Below are 23753 nucleotides of genomic sequence, written 5' to 3'. Positions count from 1 at the left end.
AAAAAAATGGTACACTTTGTCACTCCCATTAAAAAAGAGTAGTACACTTTGTCACTCCCATTAAAAAAATGGTACACTTTGTCACTCCCATTAAAAAAATGGTGCACTTTGTCACTCCCATTAAAAAAGAGTAGTACACTTTGTCACTCCCATTAAAAAAGAGTAGTACACTTTGTCACTCCCATTAAAAAAGAGTAGTACACTTTGTCACTCCCATTAAAAAAGAGTAGTACACTTTGTCACTCCCATTAAAAAAGAGTAGTACACTTTGTCACTCCCATTAAAAAAGAGTAGTACACTTTGTCACTCCCATTTAAAAAGAGTAGTACACTTTGTCACTCCATTAAAATAAAATAGTACACTTTGTCACTCCATTAAAATAAAATAGTACACTTCGTTATCCCATTTAAAAAAATAGTACACTTCGTCATCCCATTTAAAAAAATAGTACACTTCGTCATCCCATTAAAAAAAATAGTGCACTTCGTCATCCCATTTAAAAAAATAGTGCACTTCGTCATCCCATTTAAAAAAATAGTGCACTTCGTCATCCCATTTAAAAAAATAGTGCACTTCGTCATCCCATTAAAAATACTACACTTCGTTATCCCAGTAAAAAATAGTAAATTCTGTCATCCCATTAAAAAATAGCAAATTTCATCATCCCCTTAAACAAAATGGTAAATTCCATTATCCCATTAAACAAAATGGTAAATTCCATCATCCCATTAAACAAAACGGTAAATTCCATCATCCCATTAAACAAAATGGTAAATTCCATCATCCCATTAAACAAAATGGTAAATTCCATCATCCCATTAAACAAAATGGTAAATTCCATCATCCCATTAAACAAAATGGTAAATTCCATCATCCCATTAAACAAAATGGTAAATTCCATCATCCCATTAAACAAAATGGTAAATTCCATCATCCCATTAAAAAATAGTTAATTCCATCATCCCATTAAACAAAATGGTAAATTCCATCATCCCATTAAACAAAATGGTAAATTCCATCATCCCATTAAAAAATAGTTAATTTCATCATCCCATTAAAAAATAGTTTATTCCATCATCCCATTAAAAAGTAGTAAATTCCATAATCTCATTAAAAAAATAGTAAATTTCATCATCCTATTAAAAGTGGTAATTTTTATCATCCCATTCCAAAAACAGTAAATTTAATCATCCCATTAAAATTAATGAATTACTTCTCGTTTATTTAAAGAAAATAATCTTTGGAAATGAAATATTCATTTTAAAATCCATTAAAAGGAACAAGTGTTTCTGAGGGAACAAATGATGATTTAACATATTTTAACTAGCAGAACCCTATAAAAATTCCATTTTAGTTGTTTTGTTTTTTTATATTGGAATTTAATATTTTCTTTTGAGAGGCCCAAATGCTCTGAGCATAAAAATTTTAGATTATGTTTACTTTATAGTAAAAGTGAAAAACTATTTTATTGAAAAATGTGAAACCATATGTTTTAATTAAAAATATGCCCTTAAATAAAAATGGATTGAATTTGTAGATCTGTTTTCAATTCTTGTTTACAGAAATTTTTCTACAAATTTGGGTCTATATTTTTCTGAGCTAAAACTTTTGTAATGAAATTTAGAAAAAAAAAAGTTTTTGTCTACTTCTTGTTTAAGAAAATTGTATTAATACTGCTACTGGGTGAATTGCCTCCCTTTGAGTGCATGCATTTTGGAAGCGTTATGCTCGTGCTAAGGATGGGGACAAGCACAATTATCATTCTTTTGATGTGTCAATACTTGGCGGGTGGATTTCACAATGTGCATACTTTTATGGCTGTGTTCTTATTTACATTGTGTTTTTCTGTGGAGTGTTCTCATCAACATTAATATTTAGATTTCGACTACTTTCATTTGATGCCAAATCCATCCTAATTAAGATGTATCATTCATTTATGGAGAAATTAATCATTGGAAGAGTCCACCAATATACTAGGTTATTTGAATAGTATCAGTTAACTTAGTGTAGATATATGAATTCCATGTGGAAACTGTGAAATAAAAAAATAGCAAATACTTTTTGCTATTTTTAAAATCTAAACCTGCCAGTTTATAAAAACGTCAATCTATATTATGCTATGTATAAATTCAGTAATTTTAAAATGCAAAAATCAAAGCAGGATGATATACAAACGCAGGAAAAGCATTATAAATAAATAAATACTGCATCTAAAAAATGCTTTCTTAATTACATTATTTTTGGGTTATAAGTTGGGTATGAGGCAACCAAACCAGCTGCCAACATTCACCCGCTTTTTATTGACTTCAGCAGAGTGTTTTTTCAAGTTCATCATTGTCTTCTTAAGTACAATTGTCTGAATTTTTCTTGAACTTGGTTCACCAGGAATACTAGTTAGATAGGTCTTAAAGTTTTTCTTCTTAAACCCTGTGGCACCTATAATCACTGGGATGCTTGATATCTCCCTAAGATTCCAGTTTCTCTTCATCATACATGAGACCTTGATATTTGGTCTGTTTCTCCCTTTCAGCTCTGTTCAGACCCTCATCATTAGAATGACAGTGTGTCCGTATGGGTGCTTTTTGGAGTAGGATGTTTTCTTCAGTGGATATTAAAAACAATAACATTCTTGTATAGGTTCTATCAAATGGTGCTTCCTGATGTTTCATCAATGGCCAAGCTGTCAAACAATAAAGCAAAACGGATCCTACCATGACCCTAAAAAACGTCCGTCTTAAGATTGTGAGAGAGGTGGACTTCGAGATGGTGTATAACCCATGAATGACACCCAAGGCCTTGTTTGGGGGATTTTGATGTGGCTTTCTACTGACTAGATATTGTTGCCAAAATATAAAACAATCTATACATGAATGATACACTAAAAGAAGGCCAGAGTGTACATCATATGAAACTATAAAAATTATAAATATCAATATTGATGAGGACAATAGTCTGAAGAAAAACTAAATGTGTATGCATTTATAAACTGGAAATGAAACAGCCAATCAAAGAGCTTGTTTTATATTTGATCTTTGGTTGGCTTGGTGGAAGTTTTTTTTTTTCTTTTAATATTTAGCAAAAGGTTCAGTGGATCTTAAGGTAATTATTATTGTTTGATCAGCTTTTCTACTTAAATCCATTTTCTTAAAAAGTTATACTTTTTATATTTAGACCAGTTTGTAGGAGCATTCTAGAATAAAAACTGATTTGTTCAGCATTCAATATTTCACCTATTTGTATGTGGAAAAGTCAAATGTACAAAGGGCCAAGTGGTGGGAAAATATCCAAAGGGCCAGATGGTGGGGAAAATATCCAATGGGCCAGATGGTGGGGAAAATTCCCAAAGGGCCAGATGGTGGGGAAAATTCCCAAAGGGCCAGATGGTGGGGAAAATTCCCAAAGGGCCAGATGGTGGGGAAAATTCCCAAAGGGCCAGGTGGTGGGGAAAATTCCCAAAGGGCCAGGTGGTGGGGAAAATTCCCAAAGGGCCAGATGGTGGGGAAAATTCCCAAAGGGCCAGATGGTGGGGAAAATTCCCAAAGGGCCAGATGGTGGGGAAAATTCCCAAAGGGCCAGATGGTGGGGAAAATTCCCAAAGGGCCAAGTGATGGGCACATTCCCAAAGGGCCAAGTGATGGGCACATTCCCAAAGGGCCAAGTGATGGGCACATTCCCAAAGGGCCAAGTGATGGGCACATTCCCAAAGGGCCAAGTGATGGGCACATTCCCAAAGGGCCAAGTGATGGGCACATTCCCAAAGGGCCAAGTGATGGGCACATTCCCAAAGGGCCAAGTGATGGGCACATTCCCAAAGGGCCAAGTGATGAACACATTCCCAAAGGGCCAAGTGATGAACACATTCCCAAAGGGCCACGTGATGGGCAAATGCTAAAAGAGCCCAGTAATGGGTCAATATTAAAAGGGTCAATTTTCAATATTGTCAAAAGTACAACATTGAAAGAATTGAATCAACTGTGTTTGATTAAATAGATTGGGTTTCATCTTTTCACTTATTTCACTTTTTTAAAATCTAAACCCGTTTATCAAAATATAAGTCCATATCATACTATGTATGCGTGCATTAATTTTAACACATCAAAATCAATGACTGACAATGTTATCCTGTTTTAATCTTTCCAAAAATTAATTGATCATCAGGTGAAACTTCCACTATTTTGCACATACAAGTCAGATTTGCTACTACTAATAGACAATCTACTATTTAATAACATATTTTTAGAACTGAAAATCAAGCTTTCTTCTATTGCTTTCTTCAAATTTAAAATACACAAATATTTTGATTTCGTTAAACTATGAATGTCGCTGTATTAACAAAGAATGTTAATATTTTTTGCATGTATGTACATCAAATAGATTTTTTTAAATATTTTTAAATGATATTATATATGCAAGAAAGACAATATCCTATCATTTCTCCACAAACAACGTAGAGTTTCTCTAAAGTAATAAATAAAATTAGGTTAAAAAAATAATTTTTTGAAATAATAAAAAAACAAAAATGTCCGTCACTAATAAGCAAATAAAGACATGCATAGAACATTCATGCCATCGATAAAAATAAGGTTGGAAGCTTTAAGTAATTCTTTAAAAAATGGCCATTCCGAAATAATATTTGGCAGCGGCAACAGCAGTCAAAATAATGTCTAAATATTCAACATTTTTATCATGCGATCTGGATCAATAAAAAAAAAAATTTAAAAAAAATTTAAAAAAATGCAAGGTGGTTTCCTACTTTTTCATATGAGGCTCCATTTTGAATAATCTAATGAAAATTAAATTTCAGTTGAACTCTATAACGGCTAATGTTATGTGTGTGAAGAAATATGTTTCTTCAATTATATTTCACCTTTTATTTATACAAATCCTTTAATTTATGAAGCACAAAGATGTAATTACAGTGCATGTCAAATTACTTAAAAGAATAAATGTTAAGATGGTCAACATCTTGAAATTTGGAATATATTTATTTGTTTATATATATACATATATATATATATATATATATATATTAGTTTATTCTTCACAGTAAAACATTATTTTTCAAACAACATTTATTTTTTAGTTTTTTATGGTTTAGAGTTAAAATGAGGAATTTGATATCTCGCAAAAGTTCCTGAAGTATTCCACAAGAAGTGCAAGAAGTTAGTGCACTCTTGACTTATCAAGGCCAAAAGCCACTTGATAATAACGGTAAATAAGATGGATGGATTGTCATTTGAATTATGAAGAATATCATGAAAGGATTGAAAATGATGAATTTTGCCTTTTGTTAATTAAATGTCCAATTTTTTGACAGTCTGAGGTAGTGTTGCTGAATCAGGGTTACCCTGGAACCCTAAATGAAACAAAGAGCAAGTCGGAAACTGACTTCACAGTCATCATTTACCTTACGTCTTCCCAACATTGTCAATAAAGTATAAACAAATAATAACAAACGGATGCGACAATTATTTGTTTCTGTTCTTTTTAGATTTATATTCGTTTTATATTAGATCGGTTGTTAATTTTTTTACGTTTGGGTTTAGAAAATAGGGATATTAGTTGTCGTGAGTAGGTTGGCGTGGGTTTTACATGGTGGAGTTTGACATGAGCAGCCAATTGATCAGATCGGCCTTTTCCGACTACTCATCTCGCCTAGGTAAGGGTTAAACTTTTCATTTAAATTATTTAATATTACTAAACACGTACACTATATTCTTGTTCATTGTAATATATGCACAATCATAACTTATAGGGAAAATATTTAGAGATGTTTATACAGACTGATTAAAGTTATCTATTTTCAACATTGTCAGTAAAAAGAAAAAATGCCTCTGCTCAGTCTTGAGAGACAATGGATACTCCCTGTAAAGGTGGTTGTGCATATATGAGGCAAAGGTTGCACAATCTATAACCATACTTGTCCTGAATCAGCACTGCTTGAATCCAATGACAAAAGGTTAACGATGAGCATTATCAGTAAAGGATAAATAAAATGATGTCACGATTATATCTGTTTTCGTTCTATTTACATTTATGACATGTTTTATATGATATCAGTTATGTTGTTTTTACTTTTGCATTCACAAATGTTTGCGTGCAAATCTAAAAAAGATTTTCTTTCATCAAAATTTTCAATATCTTAGTTTTATTTTCTACTAAGAGTTGCCATTAAAAATTCTTAATTTGCATTTTCAGTGGATTCTTTCTTTAAAGGCAGTCACTGAATTTTGACGATTTGTCTAACAAGACATTATGTCTTTGAAATAAAGGAAAGGCATTAAGTAATATAAACGACCTCAAAAAAAAAAAAAAAAAAATCCAAGCTTTTTGCAATTCTAACATGTGTCGATGTCCTCCCACATACAGCACCTGGTGTTCCCAAACTGTTACCCAGTTGGTACTGATCAGACACGATGTCACTTTAACTTCAGTGCTCTAATGAGCACAGGCGTGTCAAAGTGATGAAGCCATATATTCTAGAATATAAATCTCACCTGTCTGTTTAAATGTATGTATATCTACTTAAAACTTTCGACAGAGGCGACGGATTTTCATGAGATCAGTATCATTTTGAAGCTCAACACTTCTGACGACACATATCGAAAAATTGGCTAAAACATTAATTCCTTCACCCTCAACTAGGCACTTTTCTACAAAGAGGGGGGGGGTCACTATTTTGCCGATATTTTCAAAAGTCATCTCCTCTTTTTGATTGACTAGCCTTAATTTAAACCTTCGCCACTTCCAGTTTGGCTATGGATGCAACGGTAAAGACGTCACTTTTTTTCACATTCTTCTTCTCCTTCGCGGTACGGGTTCGAGTCTGCCTGCCTACTACAACTTTTTTTTATTTTTGCTCAGCACATACTTCCAAACACCCAGGCAATGCCGGGCACCTAGGCTAGTATATTCTAGAAGCCTAATGTTCTGCTGAATTCCATAAGAGCTCCACCAGAACAAGGGAAATAAGCTAATACATTTAACTTTTTATTTCAATTTATACATCTATTACTATTAAGCACGTACAATATATTCTTGGTTATTGTAATATGATATAGACATCATTATATCTAACTTATGTTATTAAAAATTCTATCACTGGGAATATATTTATTCATGTCTGTACGGAACCAACATTTATCAAATAATTTAATGAAGTATAAACACCAGTTATTCAAAAGCGTACAATATTTACCATTATAAAAATAAAATGACACAGATATTGTAAAGAATTTTATCTTTTGTGCAAGGGTTTCTTGAAACGTGTAATTTTTTTGTAAGGGTTACACAAGAGTAAAAAGGTTGATGACAAAAAAACTTCCGTAGAACAATTAGTCAGTGATTATGCCTACATTTCACCTACAAATATTTAACTAATGCTTTAAAAGAAATACAATCAGAGATCAAATGTTGATTCCATGTTTAATAGAGTAAAAATAGTTTAAAATTTAAGGTTATTGTTTTTTTTGTTTTTTTTTTTGTTTTTTTTTTTTTGTTTCTTTTAAGTAATTCCATAATTTTGAAAGTGATGGTAATCAAACAATATTGAAAGATCGCTTTTAATTCTAAACGTTTTTAAAAGATTATTAAGTGCGAGAACTAATAGTAAGGTAAGGTACACACAGATAGCATGCCATCATCAAGCGGTGGAGTTTGTTGCTGGTATGATAATTCATTTTGGTCATCGGTCAGATTGGCTGCATCCTCATCCCCAGTCGAGGTCACAGCCAACTCTGGGGTATAAGTTGACGCAGCGACAGGCTGAACGTTATTTCCATACTCTTCCTAGAGTCACAAAAACAGCAAACTCATCAATCGGAACAAAAGTTTTCTTTACAAAAATTATATACGAATAAAAACAAATGTTTCAATATTATGATTACTTTAACGGTTCATATAGATTTTGTTTCAATCAATGAGAGACCATCGTAGGGGAATGGTTAATTAAAATATTGAGACCATGAAAAATAGAAATGTGAACAAAAAGAAAAGGACAAAAAAGAAAAAAGGACAAAATGGGGGGAAAAAGGGGAGGAAAAAGATAAGGGAGAAAAGGACAAAAAAGGAAAACAGAAAAGGACAAAAAAGGAAAAAACAAAAAAGAAAAAAAGAAAAGGACAAAAATGGACAAAAAGGGAAAAAAGAAAAGTCAAGAAAACAAAAAGAAAATGAGAAAAAGAAAAGACATAAAAGGAAATAAAAAAGAAAATAGAGAAAAAAAAAAGAAAAAAAAGGAAAAAAAAAATTTCTTTAGAAAAAATTTATTTCAATAGTCATAAATTTGAAATCAATTAGTCATCCAGTGTCTGGTTAGTGCAGATCATAATGAACAACCTAGGATCATTGGTGGAGTTGCTGATTGGTAGCTGGCACTGTTTACAAAGCCACCAGAATTTTTTTTTTATATACAGCAACTGGTATTCCAAAATGGTCATTCATCTAAATACTGCCTAGGCTCCATGTTGCTCAACCTTGTTAATCTTACGGGAATAAATGTGTTAACATGATTATAACTGTATTCAAAGATAACATTTGTATTATCTTCAAAAATCTTTCAGTTATGATCAATAATTTGTATTATTCAAATTACAATTCTCATTTTGTTTGTTTATTCACAACATATCAACCAATGTAGCCGTCTTCAAGCATTTCAAACTTGGAAACTTTATCAAACTTAATAATAAAGATTTTGAAATTCGACCAGAAAGTTCTCAAGTCCATAAACATGCAGCAGAAGAAATTTGGGAATTACATTGGTCAAAACACTGTAAACAACCAAGATGAAAATAGTTGTTTGTTAATACAAATATTATACAGAATACAATATTTGTAGCATTACAATTTCCACATGCAACTCACACCAAATAACTATGCACTGATGATGGTCTCTCATTGTAATACTTTGCTAATCTTTTTATATTATTCATAAACTGTTGGATTTTTAATCCAATCTTCTCTAAAGAAAACATTAGTAAGAAACTAGAAAAGCAGGTGTGAAATGGAGGGGGAAAAAAAAGAGTGATAGAGATTGATGAGGTTGAAGGTAGTGAGGCTGGCAGGGAAGATAATAGTGTAGTGCTGGTCACCGTCATTAATCAGTCTTTGACTTCTGGAAAGACAGCTAGGAATGGTAGATATGAAATTTAGAGAAATAAGCAGGTGATGGCCAAGTAGCATATTTATGAAATATTTATCCTCAAAATGAACTAGTGGCCGTTATAGTATTAGGAGAGTGATTATTCTAGCATGTATAAATTTCATGGTTGTGCTGCTGCTACAATAGCAGGACCCATGTCCCAACATAGCCCAGGAAAGTTGAGAAAAACCAAGAATCACAATCCTCAGAAGTAAACCGTGTACTTATCCAGTTTGCAAAGCTTGCTACTTTTTTAGATAGGATTTTTAAGTTAAACTCAATTTTATGGTATCTTTTGTTAATTAAATTGTTAAGTGAATGTACAAATTAATTACTGAACATCCTCTTAACATATTAAGAATGAAGTTCTAAATATTATTTCAGCAAGGTACAGCGTATCATAAATTGATTGGAAAGTACCAGAAAGACACTTTTCATTCAAAATGCAAAGATGTTACCCACAATATAAAAAAATATTTGTGAATAAATCTATGCTTTATATTAACATGAAAATTATTCTCCAACTAAAAAATTAAAAATGAATAGTTAATTTATGAAATGTACTGTTGCAAAGCAATATGCAAATTTGTTAATCTTCTGATGTAGATTACAATAATATGATCAGTATATTAGAAAGTTGTTATTATTCTTCTGTTGTGAATATTAATTTGGCATTTTAATCCCACTGCTAGTGCAATAAATAGCTCACCTTTGCACATATACAGATATTTATTAGCAGTAATAGGTTTTAAAGTGTAGATATATACTGCAAGGTTAAGAGGTACAATTTGAGAGGTGATAGATTTTGAGGTTAGCTGACATTGTCATACAAGGGTTGTTCTGATTGGTTAGTTTTAATCATGTGATATAGAATAGATTTAAAGTTAGATTTCAGTTGCTGCTTAGATTTTTCAAGCTGGTATATCTAATTTTGAACCAGACTAGAGAATTTTTATTTGTTATTGTTGCACCATGTTATCGGAACTATAATAATGTACTTCACTACGATTTATCTCAAACAGTTATAGTTCCACACGAACAACTGGTAATATGGAAACATTTTTCACTTACAATCAGAGGAGGGAGAGCATGTAAAATCAGCAAAGGGATATAATTAACATTTTAATAACGAATATAAAGAGCTGTCTGTCTTAAAACTAATGGGATTTCAAACAAATGCAATATAAATAAGAACACTATTACGTACTTACATATCGTATCAAAATTTGTATAAATTCCAAAAATTCAAAATAAAAAAAAATGATCCAGTAGCAAAATAATTACAAGCAAAAATAACATTTATCCAATTATAGAGTTTTATTGATATATTATCATGTGGAAGACTTCTTAAAATCTAGGGGAGGTGACTGCAATCTATCATTTTAACTTACTTTCCTTGCTTTTAATGAAAATACACCAATTCAAAAAAGAAAATGTCTGATCAACAGTATTTATGATTTTTTGCAAAAGAAAGATCTAACATATCTTCTACTGGATAATTTTTCATAATTTTTTAAAATTTATATTAATTTTAACATGATATAAATACATAATAATGTTTTTACCTGAAATACATTTGTTTGAAAACACGTTATATTATCCAAGCACCTTTAAAACTTTTGTACTCTAGTTACATTTCCTGAAGGCCTTTATTGTGCCAATGCAAAGAATTGTGGTAATTTGCTGAAGCATGGGTGTATTTACAGAGAAATGGGGGTTTGGCATGGTTTCATTATGCCAAAATAACTTATATTTATATACTTAAAAAAAAATGACATTAAAGATTAAAAACAGTGAAGTTATAACAAGTTTAATTATCTATGAAAAATGCAGACCAGAAAAAAGGGAAATAACTCCCAGTTTTGAGATTTGTTTTCTTTAAAAAGGTAACATTTTTTTATTAAGGAACAGAATTAGACAAAAAAAAATGTGTCTATGCATGTAATCTAATTATATTGCAGAAGCACCCTAAACTTGTTTGTCTTTTTTCTATGACTTCCTAATAAAAAAATAAAAAAAATTGTGCAAATAAAAATCTAAAACTAAATGCTAGATCCTGAACAATGCCGGACATGTACCGCTAGTTTCTTACAAGTTAAAAAAAGCTGTAAAATGCATGAAATCAAATGTACAAAAAAAATCTATTAAAAAAGAAAGGAATTTGCTCATAATTTCATGTCTACCAGAAGCAAAAAAAAAAAAAAAAAAAAAAAAAAAGAAAGTCGTAAGCGTGAATGCAATAAAGCAATTACAAAATGCAAAGCAGATCATAGCAGCTTTTCAATTTTAACAGAAAATTCATTGGCGATTTAGCATATTTACTGATGCAAACGATCTCCAGTTCTTAAACTCATTGAAAGTAAATGAAGCTACGTAATTTGAAGACTGTTACTGAAAGTAATTTTTTTTAATATAAAAATTAAGAATATAATTGATATTTTTAAATAAATGTATAACAGAATGTGTTTATTTACAGAAAGGTTTTAACCGAAAGTAAAATTTATGTTTCTGTATAAATAATATTTGTAAACTAATTTTTAATATGTTTATTTGCATAGGTTTTTTATGTTTATCTACAGAAACTTTTCTATTTATTAAACTATTTTATTTAAACAATAAATTGAACCGATAAAATGAACAAAGAGGAGGTGAGTTTGCTGCTTGTATTTGAAATTGTGTATATTTTTATGTATATTACAATTGTATTTTGTGTCTGATGACTAGCCATTTTGGAATATTTTTACAAAATAATGTTTAAGTTGGTCCAAATGGTTAAGAAACGATTGCAACACTAAATAAATACATCTCATGATAAACCTGTTATATATTGTTGTTTTGTTATTGTGTGTGTGTGTGTAAGAGATTATTCCAAGGGTTTAATATATATTTAAAATCAATTAACCAATGGTAATGTACATATATCAATAAGAATTTAAGCCATGCGAGACCTGTTAAAACACGAGCGGGGTGGTAATTCACCGCCCGATGTAGTTTTTAACTGAAAGAAAAAAATGTCATGATACGTATGAAGTTTGTATTTTTCAATCATATCTGATGAGATGTAAATATGAACATTTTTAAATGATATAAAATTTAAAATTGTCTTATTTATGTCGAAACAATTGTAATATCTGAAAAATACAAATATGAAGTTATTCCTTCTTGTTTTTGGTTTTGCAAATATATATATATATATATATATATATATATATATATATATATATATATATATATATATATATATATATATATATTACTTTACACAAGTCAGGCTACTGTCAGTCCTTCTAGATGCAATATGTATATATATATATATATATATTGCATCTAGAAGGACTGACAGTAGCCTGACTTGTGTAAAGTAATCTTGTACATTATTATATTTTTATATCAACCTTAATACTTAATACCCAAAATAATAGAACTAGAAAAAAAAAGTGAGTAAGGCTTTATGCCGCCATGTTGGATAAAATCCATTTTAATGAATCCATATTTCTCATTGTCTATTGTTCACATTATTAAGATCAATATGAAAACGATGTTATGATTTCCAATCTCTCTCGTAAAATTATGCTTTCAAATTATATTCTTTATTTTCATTATTATGTTACTTTGATGTTAAACAACTGTCTTTCTAACTCACATAATCCCTTGTTGACATTATATTACAATTACAGGAACTTAAAATGCAGATTTCAAAGTTTCAAATGCTTATTTAAAAAATTAAAGTAAATACAGGACTCTACAGACAAATTTATCTTTAGTTGACCTTTGATAACTAAATGTTTTCGTTTACTAGCCAAATAGAAAAGTTACTAGCTAAACCCATGTAATTTTTGGAATATGACATCTTTGTTTCATACATCATAAAGATTAAGTGTAATTTTAAATAAGCACTAAATTTTATGTTGAGATTTGAAGATATAAACATTCAAATTTCATCAGCTCTTGTATTTAAGTTCCATCTGCATGTCGATTGCTTTTTATTATATTGCTAAGTCTCCATTTAAAGAATCCTTATATACTTTTTTTAACATTTCTTTGGTCCACATATATATATATATGTATGTTATTTCATATGTATAGGATTTGTAAACGAATAGTTTGTAGACAAACATGTTCCTTTTAGTACCAGTTTGTTTGTGTAATAACATTAAAGGATTAATTTAGTCTATGTGTCGGGAATGAACAGAAAATTCAGAAAAAGTAGTTTAAAAACTCTAAAACCTTAATTAAAAATATTGTTATTTGAATATACAAAAAGATGTTAGGCTTATGTCCCTTGTTCAACCTTTTTTTTTTAATCTTAAGAAAAATTGGTTGGATTAGGAAAAAAAAATATGATTCCAAAATAGCTTGCAAAGTTGTACGTTCTGAACTTTAGTTTTAAGAAGGAATATGAAAAGACTACACATTTTAGCCTGTTAAAAACGAGCAAAAGTTAAAGCTGTTGACTTAGAATTAATGCTTTATGCCAAATCGATGGTTGAATATAGTTAAATTTGTGCCCATTTTTGCATTAAATCTTAATTCCTATTAATCCATAACTTAGTTTGCTGCAACTTATCTTAAAAAAAGTCCATACAAAATTTAGCTAGATTGACCCAATAGTTTCTGAGAAAAAGTGGAATGGATAGACAAAGAGAAATATAATATATAAAAAATTTGGCTGTAATAGAAAAAAAAAACACAAGAATTTCAAAATGGCTTGCAGTGAAAAAAAAAAAAAGAATGCATGAAGGACAACTACCAAAGCAGAGCAGGAGATGAAGGGAAAAGCATGAGAACGAGACTAGAAGCTGCCAAAGCACAGAATCATTGGAAGAACAATACGAAAGATAATTCAAAAGAAGACATTAAAACAATCTATGTACACAAAAAAATGCATTAAATTAAAAATTAAAATATAATTGAAAGGAAAAAACAAAATGGTTACAAAATAAAGTTTAATTCTTGATATTTATTCATGCAGCAGAAATAAATGCATCAGCACGTGATGAATATTTATTTGAACTTTTGCATCGCGAGTAAAAGAACACAATTCAACTGTGAATATGTTTATCTTTCAAGGCAAAAATCTGCTTACACGAGTAACATCCCAAGTTGGAGAATCAATTCAATAAATTCTACGTTAAAACCAATTTGGAAAAAAGTTCCACAGATCATCCTTTCTGAAAATACTTAAGGAAGGGGAGGAGGGAGGGCTTCATGGATCTTTTAAAAGAATGAAATTTGCTAAAATGTATGAGAATTTTCAAGCTTATTTTATTCTGCTTCTAGGATTCAAACTGAATTGAAACGGTACTCACTCTAAGCAGATGAAACGAGTTTTGGCTCAAAGTGAATTTGATCTAATCTATGCATCTCATCAATGTTCGTCCGTAGCAAATTTCTCAATAGACTGTAATCAGACACGGTTCCATTAACAAACGCTGAAAATGTGTAGACCACCAACATCGTTCAAGTCCTCACTTGGCCTTTCCCTCCTTTTGTGCCATTCTGGTAATAGAACTAGCACTATTGTTCTGTGGATCAGGCCAGTTGGAGACTAATGAAAGGGTGTGACCAAACTATCACAGTCTCCTTGTTGAAATGGTCGCCACAAGTTTGGGGAGCCAGCATCTTTAGCAACAAACTGAGACATTGGGGATGTGGTTGATAATACAAAGCATCAGAAACATCAGTAGTCACTGGTTGAACTAGCTTTTACCAAAAGGAGGAAGTTTAATGGGAAACTCAAATTCATAAGGGGTCCCCAGTCGCTTGTATATCCCCACAAGGGTAAATGACAACGTTATGTTTTTGCAATTCTTACAGGGAGGTGTCGACGTCCTACATACAGCACCTAAATCAATATCAGCATCACAGTGCAGCCAAATTTCAATCCAATAGAGTACGACTGTGCCAACAAATTCCAAATATATTCAACATTTATTTACCAGTTTGATTTCCTGCCACACCACTAGATAATGTCGCAAAATATTTTGTTAATTCTTATGGATATTTCATCCTTCCCCTGTCTTGTGGCTAAAAAAGTTGACGTCAAAATATTTAAATACTACAGAGGGCAGATTAGCAATAATGTAACAGAAATATAAAAAATGTCAACATTAATAACAACAGCAATCTGGAGACAAACAATCGCAATTATTGTTCTCCCGTAACAACGAGCAAAATGAAGTATCTGTTCCGATGCTGTACTTCATCTTTTTCTAGCCTTGGTAAGTGAAGGAGAAATCCTTCTAGACTGAGACAAATTTTTTATTTTTGTTCCCATTCAGAATGTGTCTTTTTGGAGAACTGAATTTTCTGTGTCTAACTCTATTCTCATGGGGAGGCAAGTAAATGGTTATCAATGTAGTTTTTTTTCTTCTTTTTTTTCCCCCCTCCTTAGTATTTTAAAAAATAACCCATGGAAATTTTAACAAAGTTTGTGTTTTGTTAAGAAATCAGTTTTTGAAAAAAATATAAATAAATTTAAAAACAAAATGAAACAGATATATATATATATATACATACATACATACATAAATTTTTTTTTTCCAATTTATAAAAAATGTAATTTAAAATTTCAGGACAGAACTAATCAAAATCTTAATACATAGTTATTTTACTTTTTTTATTCTTTTTTTTTTAATGAAAACAATAAAATCCTTCTCCAGCTAACAAAACAAAATTCCAAGTTATTTAAAAAAAAAAAATTAATTAAATGAAAATAATCAAAATGTTTTAGTGGCTGTCCAGAATTCCCTTATATTAAAAAACAAAATATAATATTTTTGTTTTGTCACGGGTACATAGATCATACAGATTTTACTTTATTTTTGTTGCTAATATCGAGGGAATTCTGGACAAGAACCAAAAATGTTTATATAATCTGAACGACGTTCGATTTGATAGTAATACAACAATTTCAGTAAACATTTTAAATAGGGAAGTTGGAATGTGTATATGTTTTTTTTTTTACACAGGCATCACCACATTATCAGGGCCAAGAGGCCACTCAAGGATAAGGGTTAAAGAGTGTACAGTAGAAACTGGACAATATAGTAATCATTAGTAATGAAAATTCGGTAAATTTGTTAACTTATATAGAACGGCTCATCAAGAACTTATTTACGTTAGACTTGAACACAACCATATTGTAGTCAGCTGGAAAGCAGAAAAACGGAAGACAATTCCACAGGTGTGCAGTTCTAAGAAAGAAGCTTTGTTCATGGAATCTACGTTTAGGTTTAGGCACAGATAAAGAGTGGGGGGAATTATTGATAGTGTTTTCAGCTAGACGAGTGTTTCTTGTGAAAGTTTGGCGAGGGGGACCATAAACTGAAGCTCAGTCACACACTTTCCGTGAAAATAACGATACATCAGAGACAAACTCGCAACATCTCTTCTGTGAGATAGAAGTTGCAGGGAAGAGAAAAGGACATCTCCTACGAGGCTACGAAGTCTATTTTTAACTATCATGTTTGCAGAATACGTTTTAATTTTGACTTGTTGAATGTAGACTAGCGAAAAAATTTATTTCCTTATTTAGTTTTATAAATTTGAAGAATTATGCAACAATGTTTACAAAAAAAAATTTTTTAAATCGCCCATCTTGGAACAATAATATTTCTATCGGAAATGAAGGTAAATCTTTATAGATTTACATAAAAAGCAAAAAATATTCATAACTTAAAAAAAAAATGCATAATTATTCTGGAAATATAGTATATTGAACTAAATTGTAATTATTTTATGAAAAACACCAATGAAATGGCGATCTATTAGAGAAAGATTGTGAATGGAAGTCAACATCCAATTTTTTTTTCTTGAAAAAGGGTGGGAAGCAGAGATGAATAAAGCAAACAATAAAAGTTAATATCTTTCTGATTCGTAAACAAATCAGCTGATTGCAGAGTTTTACAGTATTTTAACCATCAATCTGCCATTTTACATAAACATATTTTGTAGATCAATTTATTTTGTAGGTGTAGCATAGTTTGTAAGAAAAGTAGTTTAATTCATAAATAAGACCAATGTCCTCTGGAGAAAATTTGAATGTATTATAGACACCATCCTCGGGTGTCTTCGACTTCTCTATATAGGGGTTTGTCAGAGACCCTAACATGAGTATACTTATTAGAAGTAAATCCTCACCAAATATCAAAAAAACATGGTGTGCTGTCTTCTCAAGCCACACAGCATGTCTCCTGGGGGTAGCAGGCAGGGGCACCCTTTAGGGCAGCTTTTAATAAAAAATAAAAAGTCATAGACAATGAGAAACGCGTATATAAAAATATTGGCAAGTCGGCACTCAGGATAAAAAGGGCCCCAAGCAAGAAGCAAACAATGGTGTAAATTTTCTAGTCTCTGGAAATGGCACTCCAGCTATTACAGAGGCCAACCAGGGTCAATCATCAAGCCTTGATGAAAGATGTCTTGGACTCAAATCTTCATCACTTGTAGCAAAAAAAAAAAAAACTCAAAAAAAAGATGCTGCCACTTTGCTACCATGACCCAAAGTTTGAAAAATGGAAGAAAACATCAAATGAAATCCTGGCTAGAGTATAACTCCAAGTAAGATTGAACCTGACAGTAATGTTACATAAGGAGTGACTCCACTAAAACTCCCAAATTGGGGCCTCACCTGTGGATACAGTATGCGTCATACCAAGAACAATTGGGGAAGGTGTGTGTGTGTGGGGGGGGTAATGAATAGGGTAGATCAAAAAGAAAGGGTTGGTAAAGATGGATTTAGTAGAGCTGGATAGAGGTGAACAGCTCGCCGAAGGGAATGCAATGCAGTTCCGTGTCGTGCTCGGGATAAAGACGAATCAGTATGGTCACTTTGCATTGAACTATGTACAACCCACTGTATTTAAAACACAAGAAATTTAAATGTAATGTGAACAAATATCTTGCTACACAATTAGGATGCTTCTTATAAATCTACTACTTAATCACAGTAGTCTTTTCTTTTTTTTCAATTTTCTTATCAGTTTGTTTAAGCTGGGGATGAAGCATCCTAATGGATGCCAGACATTCACCCACTATCTCATATATTCAAACAGATCTTTTTAAGATCCTTACTGTCCCTTTAAGTGCAATTGTTTGAATCTCTCTTGCACTTGGTTCACTGGGTATATTTGCCAGGTAGTTTTTGATGTTTCAATGGCAAAATGCCTTATTTAAGGTGAATCAAGCGTTTAAGACACTGTACATCCTTACCTGTTGATCACATCCCTATATACTCCGAAAATGTAATCGATAAAAATCCAAATAAGAATTATATAAGAAAATGACAAATCATATTTGAAAAGGATTGCAAAAATGCGAAAATAACATGCGAATGTTATTCCCATATTTCAGACGATGTAACCTCCGATCGTCTTCAGGTGCATCTGGTCAAAATCTTTGTCCGACTGAAATCTGCACAGAATTTCAACATGGATCTGTGGCATCATAGATAAAAGTGCTTAGTTACAATCAGTTTTTTTTTTTCTTGACCTTCAGGCCAGGATCAAAGTGTGGTATCTGATACTGCACTTCACCTTTTCTGTCTTCGGTCGGTAGAGAAAGGATCCTTCATGACTGAGACAATTTTTATTTTCGTTCATATCCAGAGTGCCCCTTTTGGGGAGCTATATTTTCCCCACATTACAAACCAACCTTGTGTCTAACTCTGCCCTCGTGGGGAGGCAAGTAAATAGCTACAATCAGTTCTAAGTGACAGCAGTTTTCTAGAGTTTAGTTGTTTTACAGCATATCAACCCTTTTCAGGTTATTTAATGCCGAATCTTAATTTCGGAACAAGTTGTTGTGCTCCAAGTTCTTCATAGCTTCAAATATTTATTCATGATGTTTGGTTTGGTTGTTTTGTTTTACTGTATATCAACCCTTTTTGGGTTATTTGATGCAATATCTAGTCATTTTGGTAAAAATGTTTATGCTTCAAGTTCTTTACATCTTCAAATATTTATTCAGGGTGCTTGGTTTGGTTGTTTTGTAGAGAAAAATTGTTTTAGTCTTTAACTTTACAGAATATGACTGCGTTTTTGCAAAGGGAAAGAAAAAAAGTATAACATCAATGTTTGTTGCTTTAAGTGTCAGGAAGCCAGTATCTATCTCTACAGAGGATCCCCCTCACTATGATCAGAAGACGATTATAAAGGCTGCCCCAAGATCAAGGCTTGATGACCAATGCTTTTAAGAAAATGAGTGGTCTCAGCAAATGAGAACAAGTAGAGACTGTGAGCCACCTAACATCCAACTCTAAGGTTGGTTGGTTGTTTTTGTTTTACGGTATATCAACCTTTTTCAGGTTATTTAATGCCGAATCTAGTTATTTTGAGGAACGATTTTTAATGGAGTATATTTTTTTTTTTAAGTCGGATTCTATTTAACCCATAGTTGGGACCCTAACAGGTACTACCACTCCAGATCAGAGTGGACCTGGGAGCAATGGCAATTAAAGAGTGGCTCCACACTCCTCAAGGCCCGCAAGGTGGAGTCTCACCATCGGATATAGTTTTAGGTCATATCCGGGACCGTTGTATAAAGGGTTCTTTTTAAATTTTTTTTTTTATAAAGGCCAACTTTTTTAAGATATGAGAGTATGGTGTGGGGATTGTTTTTATCAAATAACTCTTTAATATTGTTTTCTTTGTAGAATCGATTTCTTACTGTTACAAAATCAGTACATTCAATTAATATGTGTTTGATTGTGAGTGGTGTTTGACAAGGTATACATCCAACTCAAAGGTTCTGCTGGGTAACAGCTATTATATAATGTGACGCAATGGAGTGTGTAAATATCTCCATTAAATGATCTGTAGAAAGTTCAATATCAAATGCAGCAGAAAAATCCTGGGAACATGTTTACCAGCAAAAACAGTTGGAAATAAGTCATACACCGTCCACTATGACTATGCAATCCCTACAGCTACAGACCTAGAAAACAGAGCTATTAAACATGACACATTGATATGGGACAAGAAAGAAGCAACCTTAGAAGTTAGTGTCCCCAATAATGCAGAGATAAACAGAGCTGAGACGGAAAAGATAAATTACTAAGGTCTTATATATGACATGAAAAGAAACTGGAATCTTAAAATCTTCATAATTCCAGTAATTATAAGAGCAGCTGGATTCATGAAAAAGAATTTTAAAAACTACCTGGTAAATATACCTGGTGAACCAAGTGCATGAGAGATATAATAATTGACTTAAAAGGACTGATAGAATCTTAAAAAGATCTCTCAGTTGGAATATATAAGATAGCGGGTGAATGTCCTGCATCTAGCAGGATGCCCTAATCCTAGCTTAAAAAAAAAAAACAATTCCAGAGTTCAACAAAACTCGTCCAGAGCAGGTTGGGTGTTACATCAGCTAGAAAGTTGTAAGACTAACACACAAGATGAAAACAGTAGTCCAGAAAATCCAAACAGTATAAATTATTACTCCTCATCTCAAAAATTCTGAAACGCCATACCTGAACTTCCATTTTCTTGACGTAATTCGCAGGAAATATTCCTCTCTGAGATCCGAGTTCACCTGTCCACCAATCACCTTCCATCGACGTCACATTTATAATGTCTCCTTGGTTAAAGGTTAAATCACTGGGCTCGTCGGAAACATAATTAAACATTGCCACGTATTGAACTGCAAGATGAGAGGATAAAAAAAAAGGGTTGGGGATTAGTTCATAGAAAATAATTTTTAAATCTTTTCATAAAAGCAAGATCAACTCATTGGTTCGATTAAAATTTGAAAGATGAAGACACTGTTGTGGTGTAAATGTTGAAAGGAATAACAAGAAAACTCAGAAACAGTGAAATGAATAATATAATAAACAGAAATAGAGACAAGTATGTTAGTTGAATGGGAACACCACTCAACTGAAGAACAAGTAATGTTATGACTCTCTCTCAACGAAAAACGCAGAAATAAGGTGATAAATTCTCTCAAGACTCGAAAGCGAACAAGGGCTTACACTCCAAAAGCTGGTGCAAGATTGCCAATGCATAGTCAGCGTAAAGAATAACTCAAGAAACATTGAGGAGCCAGGCGTGTCATATGTACGAAGGACCAGTTACAGACCAAAGGAGTACTCCCTTGGGGGGAAAACCAAGGAAACAAGAAGACAACCCAGGCATAATCAAAGAGTAGTCATCCAATCTCCAAAACAAAATCGCCCACAAATCCGTGCAGTCGTTGGCTTATAGACTGCTTTTACAAAAATAAAACATGCAATAAATGTCGCAGGAAAAGCCACAAATTGACACATAGAAGAAATAACAGGGTTCAACGAGCAAGATCCACCATTGAATCGGAGAGGAACCAGTGGAAATATGTAACTTAACATCCTCAACAAGGAAGTGGATTTACAGCTCGATTCCAGTTGAGACCTGTCAATCATCAACAAACATGGAAAAGGTTGAAGAAACCAACCATGAGAACTAACATCAATTTGTGCAGTGACAGGTGATCAGATAAAATTTGAGGGAGAGCTGATACTCCCTGTGACATTGAAGGGTACCACCAAAAAAGTAAGAGTCTTTGTGCCTAAGATTTTTTTTTTTTTTTTTTTACATAGGCATCACCACTTATCAAGGCCCAGAGGCCACTCAAGGATAAGGGTTATAGAGTGTACATTAGTCAAAGGGACAATATCATAGCAATCATTAGAAGTGTAAATTTGATAAATTGGATTACTTAAGAGGAACAGCTCATCAAGAACTTGTTTACATTGGACTTGACGACGGCCATATTGTAATCAGATGGAAAGCAGGTAAATGGAACAGAGTTCCACAGTTACATTTAGGTTTAGACACAGATAAAGAGTGGGGGAAATTATTGATAGTGTTTACAGTCAAACAAGTGTTTCTCATGAATGTTTGGCGAGGGGGGACCATAGATTGCAGCTCAGACGAGCACTTGCCATGAAAATAACAATAAAGCAGAGACAGACTCACAACATCTCTTTTGTGGAAATGAGGTTGCAGGGAAGAGAAAAGGGCATCCCCCACTAGGCTACAAAGTCTATTCTGAACTCTGTCAAGGCAGGATAAGGTCTTCCTAGCAGCTCTGCCCAGATGTGACAGCGATACTCCATCCTTGGACGTATCTGGCTCTTATATAGATAGAGAATTGCATCAGCATGTAGATATCTACTCGATCGATAGAAGGATCCCATCATTTTTCCAGCGACCTTGGCAACGGATTTGGTGTATGTATTCCATTTTAGATCAGGAGTAAAAGTCAAGCCCAGAAGCTTGTCAAAATGTCTAAAAACATCTTTGGAACAGATTGAATGGAGCAATTTAAACTCTAGGACCAACCAATAAACAATTTCTGCCATAAGGTAGAAAAGTCTATTGGGACACAGCAATTAAAGGATGAGCTGAAAGGAAAATTTCCGGAAATTTTTTTCATTGGGACTAAAAAGATGTACCAAAGTTATAGCCAGATTTGAGCTGAAGGGAAACACCACATGTTTTCAAAAAGTGAAACGTCCAGTTTGCAGCAGTCGAGAAAATTGATAAGGAACTGGATCAGCTAGAAAAGGCCGGAATACGATCGAAAGTAAGCATCAGTGAATGGGCTGCCCCTACCATATATGTTACGAAAAAAGACCAACCAAATTCATGCCTGTGTGGATTTTTTTTCCACGGGCCTGAATACGAATCTGAAAGATTACCACTATCCCCTTCCCACACCAGAGGAGATATTAAACAAACACAATGGCGTCATGTGAAGCAGAAAAGGACGACTTCATTTGTAATATCAAGAGCGAGATTGCTATGAAGGACAACAATGTACCAGTCCATTCTTGAGACATTCAATCTCGACCCTCCCCAATAAACACCAGAACCATGAAGGTTGATTCGTAAAAAGGAAAGTCACTGATCCACTAATAATCGGGCCTAAATGTAAGAGATATTAATAGCTTTTACGAAGGAAAAGCTTGGGAGGAGGTGGCACCCCTATAGATTCTGACAATGGACTATTCCTGACGTCATTTCAGGTAACCAATTTCTGCTATCAAATAATCTAGACCTGAGACACAGTGGGAGCGGATCGTAACCATACTTTGTCCTTCCAATTGAGCAGAGTACCACTAAACCTGTATACATTTCTCTAGTTTCTGTTAATATATATCTCATTTCACTGTTTCCAAACCTTCTCGGTTTTCTTTTAACATTAAACCACAACAATAACTGAAATGAGTGACACTCACGGAGAGAGATATTGAAATAACATTCGTCTTAGATGACAAAGTTGTCTTTACTATAGAAAATGTCTCATCTGCACAGCTCCCAGAGAGAGAGAGAGAGACAAAGAGACTGATTTGAAAACCTTTATTTCTCTCAGCTCAAAGATGTGATGTCATTCGTTATCATTCAACTGTTTTGTCTACCTCCTAACTTAAAGTTCCCATGACATGCATTAAGTGTGACCCTTGTCAAAATTCACACTAGCAAACTTAATCACCATTGATGGAGAGTCCCTGATATGTAAGAATATATTTTACTTTTTAAAATTTTTATTTCATTTTTTACATGCAGAATGAATAGCAAATTTTAAAATCATTGTTTAATTATGAGGTCAACTGAAAAGGAGTTCTTGC

General features: G+C 32.6%; 1 protein-coding gene across 7 annotated transcripts in view; it reads right to left on the bottom strand.

The window, feature by feature from the left end:
• LOC145247464 (intersectin-1-like) overlaps positions 1 to 23753 on the bottom strand; it is a 334749-nt gene that overhangs the window by 136967 nt on the left and 174029 nt on the right. For 6 of the 7 annotated variants that reach the window (XM_080109259.1, XM_080109257.1, XM_080109253.1 and 3 more), the window contains 2 exons: positions 20616 to 20785; positions 7627 to 7788 (listed from right to left, as the gene is read on the bottom strand). In XM_080109259.1, coding sequence (XP_079965385.1) covers positions 7627 to 7788; positions 20616 to 20785 — 332 coding nt within the window. The remainder of the gene's footprint in view (positions 1 to 7626; positions 7789 to 20615; positions 20786 to 23753) is intronic. The other variant, XM_080109258.1, reaches the window with a different exon arrangement.

This window comes from Euprymna scolopes, chromosome 25, assembly GCF_053919585.1.
Source record: "Euprymna scolopes isolate OS-2025 chromosome 25, ASM5391958v1, whole genome shotgun sequence".
Classification (NCBI taxonomy): Eukaryota; Metazoa; Mollusca; class Cephalopoda; order Sepiida; family Sepiolidae; genus Euprymna; species Euprymna scolopes.
Note: the sequence above shows the minus strand (reverse complement) of the source record. Positions and strands in the feature narration are given on the sequence as shown.